Source organism: Meles meles, chromosome 8 (assembly GCF_922984935.1).
Source record: "Meles meles chromosome 8, mMelMel3.1 paternal haplotype, whole genome shotgun sequence".
NCBI classification, from domain to species: domain Eukaryota; kingdom Metazoa; phylum Chordata; class Mammalia; order Carnivora; family Mustelidae; genus Meles; species Meles meles.
This window is the reverse complement of record NC_060073.1, coordinates 45,363,661-45,380,005: the sequence shown is the minus strand read 5'-3', so window position 1 is coordinate 45,380,005 and position 16,345 is coordinate 45,363,661. Positions and strand designations below refer to the sequence as shown.

At 47.1% G+C, this 16,345-nt stretch overlaps 1 protein-coding gene across 9 annotated transcripts in view; it reads right to left on the bottom strand.

The window, feature by feature from the left end:
* PLEKHA7 (pleckstrin homology domain containing A7) overlaps positions 1 to 16,345 on the bottom strand; it is a 214,104-nt gene that overhangs the window by 14,045 nt on the left and 183,714 nt on the right. For all 9 annotated transcript variants that reach the window (XM_046015345.1, XM_046015344.1, XM_046015347.1 and 6 more), the window contains 8 exons: positions 12,161 to 12,229; positions 11,905 to 11,985; positions 10,851 to 11,000; positions 10,104 to 10,205; positions 4,460 to 4,568; positions 4,068 to 4,294; positions 554 to 742; positions 332 to 449 (listed from right to left, as the gene is read on the bottom strand). In XM_046015345.1, coding sequence (XP_045871301.1) covers positions 332 to 449; positions 554 to 742; positions 4,068 to 4,294; positions 4,460 to 4,568; positions 10,104 to 10,205; positions 10,851 to 11,000; positions 11,905 to 11,985; positions 12,161 to 12,229 — 1,045 coding nt within the window. The remainder of the gene's footprint in view (positions 1 to 331; positions 450 to 553; positions 743 to 4,067; positions 4,295 to 4,459; positions 4,569 to 10,103; positions 10,206 to 10,850; positions 11,001 to 11,904; positions 11,986 to 12,160; positions 12,230 to 16,345) is intronic.

The window sequence follows — 16,345 nt, the reverse complement described above, 5'->3', positions numbered from 1 at the left end:
ACAGTGGAAATGATAATAATAGCACTCCCTTCCTAGGATTATTATAAATATTAACTAGGTGAATATAGAGAGCTTGAAACAGTGCTGGGCTTTAAAGTAACTGTTATTATTATTATTTCCAGGGGCAGATGTGATAAAAGAGGAAGAGAATCAGGATGGGGGCCAGAGGAAGGAAGGACAGGCCCCCCCTGCAGCCCAGAGTCTCCGTGACAGTTGCTGAGGCCCCCGGCTGCAGGCAGAAGGGTGCAAGGTACCGGGCGAGCGACTAGGGAGCAGTGTTATGGTTGTAGCGGGGTTTCCCAGAAAGTCTCCACGGACAGGTTTGCCTTACCTCTGCCTGGCAGTGTCTGGTACCTGCTGTCAGGGCCCACTAGTCCCAGGGAGGGCTGGGCCATGTCCCCACTGAAAGTCGCCAGCTCAGGCTCACTAACGTATGACCGGAGCTCCACCTGTGGGCAGAGTCTGAAGCTGTCGTACCTGCCCAGTGTCATGCCACCTCCCCTCCCCTCCCCTCACACACAGTGGGGCAGCCCCAGAGGTCCCCCCTCCTCACCCTTGAGTCCCCATTCACACACTGCCCCTGCTCCCGGTCTCGCTTTCTCTCATCCGACTGCCGTTTCAGACCCCGCACCGACGTGTGCCGGATGACAGTGGCCTCCTTTGGCAGAGGTGGCACTGCCGGGGGCTGGTCCTCTGGACTGTAGAGCTCAGGGAGTGGGGGCCTGGGAGGTGCCTCGTCTTCCTGCTCAGAGAAAGAACCAGAATCAGTGCCAGTGAGAGGGAGCTGGAGGGAGGATGTGGCGTCACTGAGGTGGTGGCCCACCAGACTGGAGTGGGCCACCCCAGGCCTACAGAGTAGGACCGCTATAGCCCAGGGATGCCAACACTTCCCCCAGATAAGCTGCAGAGAAGGGAGGTGCCTCTGCTCTCATACTACTCTTCCCTTCAATTCACTCATTTTCCATTTTTTCAAAGCGTTACCTATACAAAATCCAGTCTCCTGGGTCTGTGGTCTTACTCCACTTCCACGAAGTGTACACCAAGGTGGGAAGGGGGCTCTCGGCTCGCAACTCTGTGCTTATCTGTATGTCTATGACAGCAATCCACCACCACCACCACCACCTGGAGAACAAACAGCTACCCGCCTCCAGAGTTCTCAGACTGAGCCAGCTCACTGTCCCTGCATGGTCTCTGGATCCTTCAACAGGTTGCGATCTGAGCAAGGACAGTCTACATCCCCTGTCCATGCCATTTCTATCAGAAATGTGCGTGGTTACAAACTATTTCCTCCTTCCTGACTTGGGGACTGAATAAGCAGTCAGCAAGGGGTGACTCACTGCCTTCCTGGCAGCCCACTCGCTGGGTGGTGATGAATGTAACTATTTTCCTTGAAACTCACCCCCGCCCCCTAATAAATGTACTCTGAGGGCTGTGGCTTCTACACAGACCAACAGTCCGGCCCCTGACTGCCACAAACACCCACTCCTGGAATCAGGGACCATCCTTCTGAACCACCCCCCCTTCCTTAGTTTAATTTTGCTTTGTTTTTCAGGATTCTGGAAAGGTCAGGAAAGGGTGCTGAAGCTTGCTCTGGGAAGGTTTATCAGCATTCTGGTAAAGTGACACAGTTCACTATTGTGTGAATGTTAAGCCTCCTGTCCCAGATACCCACAGCTCTCTGAGCATCAGCGGCTTCCAACCCTGACAATGTCTTGGAACCACCAGTCTCTAAAAAGCTCCCCAGAAAGATAAACACAAAACATTGACACAAACACAAAAACTGCTTTGATTGAAGGGAAAAGAATGTCTGGAGATGGAGGGCAGGAGGAGACATTTTGTTATATACTTTTTGTATCTTTTGATTTTGTGCCCTTGGAGAATATTAGCTAATAGAAAAGTAAGTGACCTTAAATTCAAGAAAATTAGCCAAGCAAAAGTGAAAGTACTATAGCTACATGTAACAATGTGGATAAGTCTCCCAAAAATAATGTTGCAGATAAGTGCAAGATACAGAAGAATACAGCACCGCATGTGGGCAAGACTCAAGTTTAGACACAGGTAGCAAACTAAAAAAAAAGGGGGGGGGGAATTATCCAAAAAGTCAAAAAGTCAAGGTAGTGATAATGGTTAACTTCTGGCAGAAAAGGAATGAGGGGCCTCAGATCTCTAGTTCCTGACAAAGTTCTATTTCTTGGTTTAGGTGCTGGTATAAACAGGTGGTCTCTTTATTATTTGTTAAATTATATACTCATGTTTCATGTCACACTTCTGGTTGTAGTGTGGTTTTAATTATTTAAGCCAAGTAGAGAATATTTCATGTTATGAAATACTTTCATTGAGAAGTCTAATTTTATTTTAATCGTAGCATCTTGCTCTCATATGGTTGAATATTTCTTTCATTTCCACTTGGTTTGATGGGTTTTTCCCCCCACAATATATACTTTGCCTTTTCCCTAATCAGTAATTACAATTTGCACAAATTTTTTTCCATTATGAGAGTCAAGTTTTAATTGTACAGTTTTGGTGTACAAATTTAGGCTTTGGAGATTTTTTTTGGCAGTTCTATCAGGGCTTTGGTTCCTTTAAAAATGTGTATAGCAGTGACTCAAATAAATTTTATCTTTTAACAAAAAAAAAATGTTTCATGTTTCACAAATAGAAACATGAAACAAACAACAGTAACAAACAGTAAACCTGGTGAACAAAGGGAAAGAAGACAAGCCAACTTGAAAAGTCCCTGCCCGTGGGCCACAGAGGACTCAGCTGTGAAGAGCCTCTGAGACCATCTATTCCAAGCTGCTTATGGTGCACAAGGGGAAACCCAGTGAGAGAACAAGAGCCACAATCCAGGCAGTCCAGCTCCCAGGCTACCACCTTTTCCCTCTGCTCCTCATCCCGCTAGCCGGAATCTTGCCTTAAGTCAGGAGCTATCTGCTCTAGCCATTCCTGCTGTGTTTTGCTATTCCCCACCTCCTGTTTTGTGGCTGGTACCCCACTGCCTCTTAGATATAAAATCGGGAAGGAGATATCAACACGAAGAAATTCACAATGACGCAGTTCAGCACATGTCTTCCAGCTCTGGGCCCTCAATGATGGCTGGAAGCAGGTGGACAGTGAGGGCCAAGAGATGGGAACTTGTGTGTTTTAGCCAGCACTGCACACCAACCTTCTCAGAGCTCCTAGGCATACCCCATACCCAGGCAAAGCTCCTCTAAGCCTTTGTTAGCAAAACCTGGAGGTCCCCATCCCAAGGTCCCCTTTACTATGGCTTCCCTGTCACTTGGACCAGATCCCTTGTATTCTCCAGCCAAGCCCAGCCTGGCACTGGAGACATGAGCCATCATAGTTCCTGACCATATCTTCTGTTTTCTTAACATTTCCTATGCTCCCAGACTCTGTCAAAAGCTTGGCCCTTCTCTCTGCCAGGCAAGCCAAGGTGCTGGCTCAGTCAACCACATGGGCCATAAGCCTGGTCTGGGAAGCTGGGCTGAATGTCCAGTTAGATGGCAGATGGCAAAAAATAGGAGATGTGGAGACTCTCAGCAAATGCTAACACCTTTGGGCCTTGGTTCTCTCGTGTGTGGGATGGGACAGAGACCTTCCTGTCTGTGGACTGTGAAGATCAACTGTATCCTACAACTCAGCAGAGTGCTCAGCTGCCAGGGAAGACAAAGATGCTCTTTTGCTGAGAGGAGTCCCTCACCCACGAGTTTGTGTAACCACAGGTTTGCATGGAGTCCGCATGGGGCAGCCACCTGCCTCTGTGTGGTATATATCACAATCCCACCCTACTTAGCACAGTCATTTCCTCTTGCTGGGCCTCAGTTTTTCCAAATTTAAAATGGGAAGACTGGGCTAGATCCTCTCTCAGGGCCCTTCCAGTTCTGGGAGCACGACGGTCAGCTCCACCACTCTAACTGTTCCTAGCTCGGAACTCTGGCTGGTTCCATCTCCCTGGGTTTCCCCAAAAGCTTCTCTTCCAACAGAAGCTGACCTAAGGACAGAGAGAGACAATCATCTCCCAGAGAAAAAACAATGGCGCTCAGCTCCTGGTCATCGATACTTACAACTTTGGGCTTTGTCTTGGTTGGTGACTGAAGAGGGGACGTCACTTTCCTCAGCTGGGGTGGATGAGGTCGGTACGGCACATAGGTCTGCAGCTGGGGGAAGAGTCGGACCTCCAGAGGGGTCCGCACGGGGCTGGTGGGAGGGCTGAGCTGTGGGGGCGGCTTGCTCTCAGAAGTCGAGAGTGAAGGCACAGGCGGGTGAGGAAACAAAGGCACCGTTTTTCTCTCTAAGGAGCATGGAGGGAAACAAAGGATGGGATGGAACAAAGACCCTCTTCCTTGGAGGACAAGGGGATTGACTTTGCCATAAAGACCTGACCTCCCCAAGGGACAGCCCATATATGTGGGCATTGGCCTCCAACCCCCCACCCCCAGGAAGATGGCCCACTCACCTGGATTTTTGACCGATTCCACCAGGATTCTAAAGTTCTCTTTATTTGCACTCAGGCCTGCAATGACATCTTCAATCCTCCAGAGATCCTTCTGTATCTGTGATTTCTCCTGAGAAAGACAAGGTGGTGGTTCACTTCCTTCTTAGCACCTCACCAGAAGTTTCTCATTAGAACTTAGGCTGTCATTTCAGACGTAGCCCCTCACCCTGGGGGGCAGCATCCCCTTTGGAAACTCCACCTGGGCTAGAGCCAAGTCTGCCTCAGAGCTTCATAGGGAAACACACATATGGAAGACACCCAGGATCCAGGGGAGAAGATCAGAGGAGGTTTCAGTGATTCACCTTGCCTAGTTCCCCCTAATTTAAAAATAGATGCCTTAAATACTGTACACTTCCAAAGTATCTACAGCAATCAAAGTCAGAGACAGAAGAGTGGTTAGCAGAGGCTGGGGTGGAGAGGGTAATGAGGAGTATTGCTTAATGGGTACAGAGTTCCAGTTTTGCAAGATGAAGAAAGTTCTGCAAATTGGCCGCACTGTCTTAACGTACTTAATACTACTCACCTGTACGTTAAAAATGGCTAAGGTAAGAAGCTTTATGTCATGCATATTATACCGTGATTTAAAAAAAAAAATAGACTGTTTAGGCAACCACGGCAGAAGGGAAGAGAAGGCAAAGACGAGAGGTTACACCATCCCTGGAATATAAAGAACATCTTTGAAAAGACAAACCTGAATCCTGGGATTTGAGGTTCATTTAAAAGCACAATGGGCAATGAATACTTGGCAAGAAAAAGAAACGAAGTACCGATACATGTTACAACATGGATCAACCCTGAAAATGTTTATGCCGTGTGAAGGAAGCTAGACACAAGGGCCATATTTTATATGAATTCACTTACACAAAATGTCCAGAAGAGGTAAAGCCAAAGAGACACAAAGTAGAATATGGTTGGCTAGAGCAAGGCTGGGCCGTTGGGGGTGTGGACGAGGAGGGACTGTTAATAGAGAGAGGGTTTCTTTTCGGGGATGATGAAAATGTTATAAAACTGATTGTGGCAATAGTTGCCCAACTCTGAATATTCTAAAAACCCCTGAATTGTAGATTTTTAAAAGGGTGAATCTTATGGTATGTGAATTATGTGATAAAACTTATGCACTCTCACAAGTCACAAACAAAATCAGATGGGGACAGGTCCTAGAAAGTGGTGAGCAGGTTTAATCACGATTAAGGGACTCTGGGCATTTTACTGAGTATAGTCGACACACAATGTTACATTAGTTTCAGGTGTACAACATAGTGATTCAACTTCTCTAACCCTTACACTATGCTCACCACAAGTGTAGCTACTATATGTCGTGATACAGTGCTATCACAATTACTATTATATTCCCTGTGCTGTGGCTTTTATTCCCACAATTTACTCATTCTGTAACTGGAAGCCTGTACCTCCCACTCCTCTTCACCCGTTTTGTGCATCACCTCTGACCCCCTTCCCTGTGGCAACCAGCAGTTTGTTCTCTGTGCTTAGAGGTCTGATTCTTTTTTTGTTTAGTCTTTTGTTTTTTAGATTCCACGTGACTGAAATAATATGGTATTTGTCTTTCTTATTCTGACTTCTTTCACTTAGCATAATACCTTCCATCCATGTGCTTGCTAATGGCATGAGTTCATCTTTTTTATAACTGCCTAACATCCCATTATGTGTGTGTGTATAACACATCTTCTCATAGAAATGTGTCTATCAGTGGACACTTAGGTTGCTTCCATTTCTTGGCTATTGTAAATATGCTTCAATAAACATAAGAATGCGTGTATCTTTTCAAATTAGTATTTTCATTTCCTTTGCCTAAATACCCAGTATAGGAATGGTTGGATCATATGGTATTTCTAATTTTTTGAGGACCCTCCATGCTGTTTTCCAGAGTGGCTGCACCAATTTACACGCCCGCCAAACAGTACACGAGGGTCCTCCTTCTCCACATCTTCACCAACATTTATTTCTTGTCTTTTTTATTTTAGCCATTCTGACAGGTGTAAGGTAATCTCACTGTGGTTCCCCCCCCCGCAAGATTTTATTTATTCATTTAACAGAGAGAAAGAAAGAGATAAAAGTCGGCAGAGAGGCAGGCAGAGAGAGGGGGAAGCAGGCTCCCTGCTGAACGGAGTGCCTAACTCGGGGCTCGATCCCAGGACCCTGAGATCATGACCTGAGCCAAAAGCAGAGGCTTAACCCACTGAGCCATCCAGGTGCCCCCTCATTGTGGTTTTGATTTGCATTGCCCTAATGATAAGTGATGTTGACCATTTTTTCATGTGTCTGTTGGCCATCTGTATGTCTTTGGCAAAATGTCTATTAGGGTCCTCTGCCCATTTTTAAATGTTTTTTGTTCTTTGGAGTCTTGGGGGTTTTTTAGATGTTGACTTGTATAAGTCCTTTACATATTTTGGATATTAATTTGTGGACACCTTTTAATAGAGTTGTTGAAACATCGAAATTTTTTTAAGATTTTATTTATTTATTAGTCAGAGAGAGAGAGAGAGCACAGGCAGACAGAGTGGCAGGCAGAGGCAGAGGGCGAAGCAGGCTCCATGCCGAGCAAGGAGCCCGATGTGGGACTCAATCCCAGGACGCTAGGATCATGACCTGAGCCGAAGGCAGCCGCTTAACCAACTGAGCCACCCAGGCGTCCCCATCAAAATTTTTTTAATTTTTAAATTGTCATGGGAGAATGTAGCTTTGATCACTCCCCACAGACTTAAAAACAAAGGCTTCACACCCCATCTCCTCTCTAGGCACCCAGCCTTTTCCACACTCCAGTGGAAAAATTCTTGCGTGTGTGATACTTAGGGACTTGCCTGATTCAGCAAGTAGACTATATGGCCCTTGATGTATCTTCACAGGTTCTCAGGTGTATCTTCACATGGATGATGAGTGAAAAAAGGCCCAATCACATAAAACTCCCTGATCAATGCTGCCCAACAGCTGTGACAACAGATGTCCGAAGCCTCCCTCCTAAGGGAGCTCACATTCTCATACTCTCTCCACAGTTCCAACACCAATGCACATCCTCAGGGCTGATAAATAAGGAACGGGCTTGATGCTCAGCTCCACCCCAAAGCACAAGTGTCCTAAAACAGACATGGTATTGAACCCAGAGTGTGTGTGTGTGTGTGTGTGTGTGTGTGTGAGTGTGTGTGAGTATGTATGTGTGAGAGAGAGTGTGCGTGTGTGTGTGTGTGTAAGCTAACAGGATTATCTCAGGAGCCGAGGTCCCCAAGCAGGGTGCTGGGAACAGGTAAAGGAGGAGCATGGAAATAAAATCAACTCTCTCCGCTCTCCTCCAGTGGTCTACCTGGCATACTTTTACCTGTCAGTTTGCAGTCCTGCCCCTATTTTGCCCTTCTGGCACCCCCACATGTAAGAGAAGAGCAAGGACAAGCAAAAGCCAGAGAGCCTCTAAGGTTCTCCAAGGACGATGGAATTTCAGAACTGAAGGACAAAGTGAAGGAAGCTTTTGGGACACAGGGGGTGGTGTTTCATCCCTGGACCCTCACACCATGCTGGCCAGAAAGGCTCCTATGGACTGCATTCAGCAGACGCCTGCACTTACTGTCCAGAAGCAGGGACACGCACAGGCAGCCTCATCTGGCACTGCCTCTCACAGTTACCTCAATGTTCTTTTATCCTCTGGCTTGCCGGCACAGGTAGTCATGAGGATCTTTATAAATAAAGCCACTCACCTTTACTGACAAGCCTGTGAATTTTCTCACAGCCAAACCTGGCTAAAGGGGGCACGTTTCCAAGCCCTCTGCCTGAGAATGTGTATGTGGGGCTGCACGCATATCTCCACTCTTCATGACTTATTCAGGACTCTAACAGCTTGCCTGGCCTAGAATTACACCAAAGAAGTTAGCACAAAGCCTGTTCAAAGAAGGGCTTTGTGAGCTTCCCAGATCACAAAGTGGTACTCAGGGAAAGCACGAGAAATGCCACCAGGCTAGGTGGAAGTCAAGTTGCAGGAGCTAGGCTTCAAACTAGCCTACCTCTTTGTAACTTACTTACACGGTTAGTTCTTCAGGGAGTCTGTGACAAGACTTGTACATTTTACCCATTTGTTTTCCAGAGCAGACAAAGGGATTCAGGGACTGTGGTATGTTAAATCAACATGAAATAAGGCATGGTAGAAACAAAAATGGCCAATGACCATATAAAAAGATGTTTAACCTACCAGGAATTAAACGCAAATTAAAACTAGATGTCCTTTTTCAGCCAGTGGACTGGCAAAAACTAAAAAGACTGATACCGTCAAGTGCTGGAGAAGATGTGGATAAAGGTTCAGCACCCTCATTCACTGCGGGTGGGAGGGCAAATGAGTGCAGTCTCTTTGAGGGTGACTGGCCAGCATCCACCAACATTTAAGATGTGTACTCATTTCAGTCTAGCAAGTCCACCCTCGGAGCCCATCTTAGATGAAAGCTTATAAATGAGCTTGAAAGGGCAGTTAGACAGATGCTCACTGTGGTACCATTTATAAAAGCAAAACACTGCAAACAACTTAAATGCCCATCAGAAAAGAACAGCTAAAATATGGCATATCAAGACTACGAAATACCATGCAGCAGCTAAGGACTGATTTCTTTTACTCTACATAGCTTTCTGAGATTATGGAAATCTTATTATCTCTGCTGTTCAATACTGCAGCCACTAGACACAGGTGGCCACTGAGCAATGGAAATGATTCTAGTGTGACTGAGCACTGTATCTTTAATTCTCGCTACTTTCAGTTAATTTATGTTTACATTTAAATAGTTAACATTTAAGTATCAGGCAACATAAACTTGGGTATCTCTCCTGGAAAGATTTGCATAATGTGAAGTTATGACAAAAAAGCAAATTACCGAACAATGTGTAAGCATGATCCCTCTTTAAGTAAACCCAACTCCTACTGCCAGATACATTATACTATCCTATGAATGGGCATATGTTTGAAAACAGACCAAAAATGGTACGGAAGGCGACGCCACACAGTGATAGCATGGATCACGTACAGGGAAGGTGATGGGAAAGGAAGGGAGGCAAAGGAGCTTTCATCTCATTTTTTGCTTTTGCTTCTTACTGTTTGGCCTTTACAGAGAGATGCATTCATGTATTATTTTTATAGTTACAGAAACATAAGAAATAAAAAGCTAAAAAAAAATCAATGCTGAAATTAATTAAAGAAGATCCAAGAAGACAAGTTTAATGGAATGGAACAATTTAAGGAACTAGTAATTAGAAATAATCATTCGAAAGACATTGTCAACAATATTCACCTAGTGTTTTCAGGCCACTATGCCAAGTGCTGGGGTACCAAATAAGAATAGGAAAATGTTAGCTTGGATACAGGGAAATCATGGCGGGGGGACAACAGCAGGAGACGGACAACTTCTGGGGGACGTGGCAGGCCAGCCCTGAGTCACAGGCAAGAGTGTTTTCCATAGGGCCGTGGACCAGGCTTTCTGGGAATCAGCTCCTAATGGTGGGTGGAGGGACAGCAGGCTTTTCCCAGGCCACACACCTAATCTCCACAGCCCCATAGCTCTACAGGTGAAGTCCCTCAGAAGGAACGGAACTCAGAAGGGATGAAGAGCCCTTGGGTCACCTGGAAAAAGAAGGCCCTTCTGTGTTGTTCCTGCAGGGTCTGCTTCAGCTGCTGCACATCACTCTCTAACTTCAGGTACTCATTCCAGGCATTGTCCATCTCCTGTTGGCCAAGAAAATGCTCCTGAGTCTTAGTTATCCCCGATCCCCTAGATGGCCCCATGAGCACTGCTGACCCAGCCAGAGGAAGACGGACAGGGAAAGGGTAGCCCAGCGGGTCTCAGGCAGGCCTGGCAGGAGAGAGACAGGGCTCGTCTTCTCATTCCCGCTCCGACCCTGGCTACTGGAACTGTCGAACTGTCCCCTCTCCCACCACTGGAGATGCTTTGGTTCCCAGCCCTGGCAGAAAGGGCCTGCACCACATCAGATGGACAAATAAAGTAGAAATTCTGATGCTTTGGAATTAACTGCACACAGATCAGAGAAATCTGGTCCCTTGGGTGTCACCGTAGCCATACAGCAGTCACTGATGGAAAGCATCCTGACGTACCAGCAAAGACATACATGTCACCCCCAGGCAAGGTGAGCTACTATCAGGAGGCAGCCTGGAGAAGTCCTGCTACTCCAAGACTCTTAACCCTGGCCACCAACTACTCAACTACAGCTTGTGAGATAGGAGAAGCAGCCCCTTGCCCAGCCCCCTGCCCAGCCCCCTGCCCAGCCCCCAGCCCAGCCCCCAGCCCAGCCCGTCTTGGGGCTGGGGGATGGGGGCAGGAGAGTGTCTGCCACCCTCACACCCTCTACACACAGTGGACTCTCTGGAGATCTCTGCCCGGATGTGGACAAGGTCCTCCTGCAGCAACCTCTGCTGGTGAGCAATCTTCTCCAGGTGCTGGGGCTGGTCTCGGTACTGCTCCATCTGTCTGTGCAAAACCTCCAGCACAGACTCCAGTTGGTCCTACAGCAGGCAAGGGCCAAAGAGCAAGAGGAGAGGAGGACAGCCCCTGGAGGCCTCCCCATCTCATGCCAGGAACTACGCAAACCTGCTGGATCCGACTGAGACTGAAGGGCCCACAGCCCAGTTGGGGGCTCTGATTCCAGCTCTAACTCTGCCCACTGGGTGGGCTCCTGGGACGAACCACCTAACAGCTCTCTGCCTCAGTTTTCCCATTTATGAAGTGGGCATAAGGTCATCCACTCTTTATGGATAAATTATGAGGATATATCAAAGAGTAGATGGAAAATTCTCTTTTCTTGGGGAAAAGGGCATGTTATGAGCCTCCGGCATCACAAGTATAATACCTTATTAAAGTTCAAAAAAGAAAAAAAAATAATAAGTATCCAAGAAACCAAACATGGGCAGCCCCTGGCCTCTTCCTCCCCTCCCATCCAGACTTGCTTTCTCCATAGCCCAGATCCTAGGAGGAAAGGAGCTTTAGGAAATGACAGCCTCTGTCTTGTTACAAGTGTGGCCACTTTCTCCAAGGCAGCCCTCTTCCATGGAATTCAGGCACTTGGGCTCAGCACACATAAGCCAGCGGAGCCCTCCTCTCCCAGGCTGACCTCACGAGGCCTCCAAGGAGAGGAAGGCCAGAGCAGAATTAAGGTGGAAGAGGAGGAGGTCGCATTTGGAATAAACAGGCTTAAGTCTCCCCCTAAGATTTCCTCCTCTTTTCTTCCTCTTTCCTGCCTAAGGTTTAGGCAGAAATGCCCCTGGAAGCAAACATATTGTTCTGAATAAACTAACACCCATTCTGGATAAATGAGTACCTGTGACATACAAGTCCAATCTATATCTGAGGAAAGACAGCATGACAAAACCCCCTCCACTCAGCCCAAGATTATGCAAAACTGATGCATACTTTATTCTCCTTGAGGGCTCGGATCTTGTCTTCCAAGTCCTGGAGGATCCTGTCTTGTTCACAGAAGATGCTCAGTTTGACCTGTGAGCAAGAACAGGTTGGAGAGGGCCTGGGATGATGAGAAAAGGGCACGACCTTGAAGTGTGATCAGAAAGCCTTTGGCTTCGGAACCAACCAAGCCCTGCCTGAAGCTGCCCGCCTTGGGTCTGGGGGCAACAGGCAGCCAGAGGTTCAGACTGTTGCCCTGCTCACTCACGTCAATGTCACTCTCCGCGATCTTCACCGGCTTCAGACTCCGATCCTTGACAAGGTCCCGGCCTGTCATCTGGGAGGTGAACAATTTAAAGGAGATTAACCACAAGGTTCAGGATTAGATCTCAAGAAGGAGAGCTAGCCCCACGATGGACAGGTGTGGAAGTCTTGGTGGTAGGGTCATGGCATGAAACGGGTAAAAACTCAGGCGAGACCTGATTTTTATGCCTACTTCATTTTAGGGAAAAACCAAAACCGTTTTATGATCCAAGAAGCACTTGTAAATTTCTCAAATTTAAAGAAAAAGAAGACATTCAAGTTATAGTATCATTGACTGTGGAAGCTAAACTTTGCCCAAAATTAGTTCAGTACGAATCTTGGAAGATTTAAAAGATAGAGTTTTGCTATCGAACCTGGGGTCAACCCAAGTTACAGAAGTCTATGGCCCCCAGCCCAGGGCAGTGAGGTGGATCAGAGGAACCTGCGAGTCCCCGGGGCATCTCTAAGCCTTAGTTTAAGGAAGCCTCTGAGCTGCTAACCTCCCCTATGAGCAAGGTCAGTCTTTCTCACCCTATACCATTTGGGAAGAAAATCAGATCAAGGAATGAAGGAACCTAGGTAACTTCTGGTTGGGATTGTCAATTGATCCCTAAATAACTGAGGCAGGTCATATTTGTATACGTCACAAGTTACCCTGTCCTCTCAAGAACGGAAACCAAAATCAGGAGACAAAAATCATCTAAATTTATGGGTCAATGGGCATTCACAACATTGTCCATCCTTCTCTTTGACCCCATGGGGGCACCATGCTGGCATCTCCCACTGACCCCTACAAAGCTAAACCCAACTCTTCAGCCCCTGTTTTTTCACTTCCCCTAATTTCCCTCTTGCCAAAAGCTGTGTGGGATGGGCCTGGGGAGACTTTTCCACAGATGCACCCCCACGGCCAAACCATGGTCAGAGAGAGCCAGGTCGAATGTGTCCCATGCACAGAAAGCCATCTTGCTGAATTCCATTTTACGGATGTGACCGCAGAAACAGAGGGCAGAACCTATCTCTTCCATGAGACAGATGGTGTGTATACTAGGACGGAGGTTCCACTGTGGATGGACAGACAGTTGCTGGAGAGATGGCCCTCACTTTCTCCCTACTCCATCTGTGAGGTCCAGTAAGTTGTGTGAATAAGAAGCAGAAATATATTAGCAAACATTCCCCTCACAACTCAAGCCAATCATGTCCCCAGCTGTCCTGCACTCCTCCTTCCTCTCATCATCAGCAAATGCCAGGGTCAAGGTCAAGGGATGATGCCCTCTCCATGCCTTGGGCTGAGGACAGAGTCCAGCTGCAGACATACCCCCAACCCATTCTCATGTTCCCTGTGGTCACAGCAGAGGGCAGGGACCATTGTCTTTTATATCTTGGTAAAGTCAGCCTGAACATAAAGCCTGGTATGCTGGAAGGCACTGGGCAAATGCTTATTGCATTGGAGGTAGGTCAAAGGCAAACACATGTGGGTCAGTAGAATTCCTGGAAAAAGTAGAGCTCCAGCCAAATTCTGCTCTTCAGACTGGCATATTATGTATGTGTACATACATCTACACACACAGTCAAGGACACATGGACTATTGCCACAATCCACAAACAAACCGCTGGCTGCTTCAAGGACAGAGGGCTGGGAAAGGCAGGAAGAGGAGTGGAGGAGGGGGGAGGGGTGGAATTAACTCTGATGAACCAGGAACAGCTGACCTCCAGGCAGAACTTGGCCTTTAAACTCAGGGGAACCCAGCAGGTGAAAGTAAGGAGGTCACTCTGTGTCAGAGTCCCTCATCAAAGCAGAAGACAATGAGCCTGTCTACTCTCCAGGGGCTGACCCTTGGCTCACTTCCTAGGAAGAAATCATTTTCAAATTGAGATATGCTGTGGAGATTTTTTTCTTCCTAGTAAAACTCTTCCCTTTATTTCACTAGAGCTTTTAACAGATACTATCTTTTCGATACCGAAATAGCAAGGCAGAGAATCTAGTTGAGCAGTGCCTCATCTACCCAACGCCGTCAAGAAAGGAATGACATGTTCTACACAAAAAGGGCATTTTGAGAAAGCTGAACCTTTTAAACTTTTTGATGGAAAGGTTTCTAAAAGTCAATCCTACGCTGCCTCCATGGAACTGAATATAAATTCAACCTTTCGGGGATGAATCAGAGTCATTATAAAAATCAGTAATATGGAATTTCTTAGAAGTCAGTGTTTTGGGACTATTTAGCCCTTGATTAAATGCTCTTAAATTTCTGTGCTTTCATTTCCATTGCAGATTGACACATAAGGTTTCTTTTCCCTCTCAGAATATTAGCACACCTTCTTTTCTAAGAAGGAACTCTCTCTTGTCCCCATTGAAGGGCTGCATTGAAGGTGCTGAAAGTTAGGAATTCAAACAGCTGAGTCTTTTAGGATGGGAGAGTCAACAGAGGTGACACTTGCTGTTTTTCCGGAACTCCCTCCCTCCAGCGGTTCTGGTGGCTTCAGAGGAGGTCCTCCCACAGCTTGTGTCTTCCAGTCTATGGGCCTTAGCATGTCAGATGATATGCTCTCTCTCCCCTCAGTGAACAGTGACCTGATTAGGGGTGACTTGGGAACTGGGACACATTTTTCATATCTTCTCTGTATCCTTCAAGTCCAGCATATTGAGGATATTTGGGAAATGTTTGCTTAACGAACCCATGAATGTAATAAAATGGAGGAGCTGGAATAAAGGGCACGCTTGAGAGCATGAGCTTCAGGAATGTATTTACACAGCTCCAGAGGCCCTTGAAACTTCTGAATTTAGCTTTGTTCCAGAGAATCAAGGCTACTACAAGTATCCACAAGTAGTTTATTACGTCTAATTTTCCTTTTAAACCTGTGCTTTGTGATAGCAATGTTTAGATCCCTTTAAAATCTCAACTATGGGTCTCCGGCATCACTGTCACCAGAAAAAGTGGAAGTCCGTGGGCATTTATCCCTTTGAAAGAGTCTGTGCACCAGAAAAGAACTGAAGGCCACCCAGGCATTTTACCTCACCCTCCATCACATCCCAACACACGTTTTCTCAGGGCTCAGAATGACTGCGCATAGCATCTGCTTCCCAACCTGCAGCCTCCCTTGGAAAGCTATAAAAGCTGGCCATATTCCAGGTGCTACTTCTGCATTAGTCAAAGGGAACCGTCTGGGGCGGGGGGCTGGGGCGTGGGCAGGGGAGAACTGTCTTGTTCTAGTCCTGTTTTAGATTGTTTTTAAATATCAATGCCCTGCCTTGAAGAAAAGCCACCCAAATCCCAGGGCCATGGTGGGATCTCAAGATACCCCAGCTCCTCCACGGTGACCAGAAATTGCTATTCCTTCCCAAGGAACTCACGCTTGACTACACAGACCACACTGGTCTCCATCGAGGTCAGTCCTCACCGTGGAGGCAGATGAGAGAGAATGGGAACACAACACAAGCTGGTGGCAAGCCAGGCAAGCCCCCACCCCACCACAATCCCAAGGCAACACAAAAGATGGAGTCACAGAACACCGCAGATGAGAGGCTCAGCCTGGTGCACCAGCCAAAATGCTGAAGGGAGCTTCAATAGGAGAAAAAAATAAAGCAAAATGACTTGCAGGAAGCCTGGGGGCGGTCAGGAGAGCCCCTGGTTAAGCAAGTGATGAGGTCAGCACTGAGCCAGAAGCAATGGAATGGCCCCGCTTGGAGACACAGATCAGATCATCTTACGCTTCTCCTGGGCCGACAGCCCCGTGCTGACTTCTTCAGCACTTTGTAAAGCACGTTGATCAAAGGTTCATTATTTTTTATCTGTTCCAAACAAAAAGGCAAATACAACAAAACGTAACAGGTGAGACATCAAAAGACACTTGAAGGAGCCAGAATTTGGGGAACTGGCCGGGGGAAACCTTAGGGAGGATATGTGCTGATCACGTCTCAGTCTGGTCATGCCGCTTCCCAGCTGCTGACCTTTCCAGACTTCCGTTCCCTCACAGATGAAACAGAGGACAAGAAGCTCTCTCTGAAGGATCTTTGTGCAGGCTAGTTCATGTGAGGGCCAATGTCAGAGCCCACTGCCTTCCAATTCCCCCTGCAGAAGGCAAGAGGAAACTTTGCTTCTTCCTTTGCTCTCCTTCACCTTATGTTGTGAAACAACGAATCACTAGGGAGGCG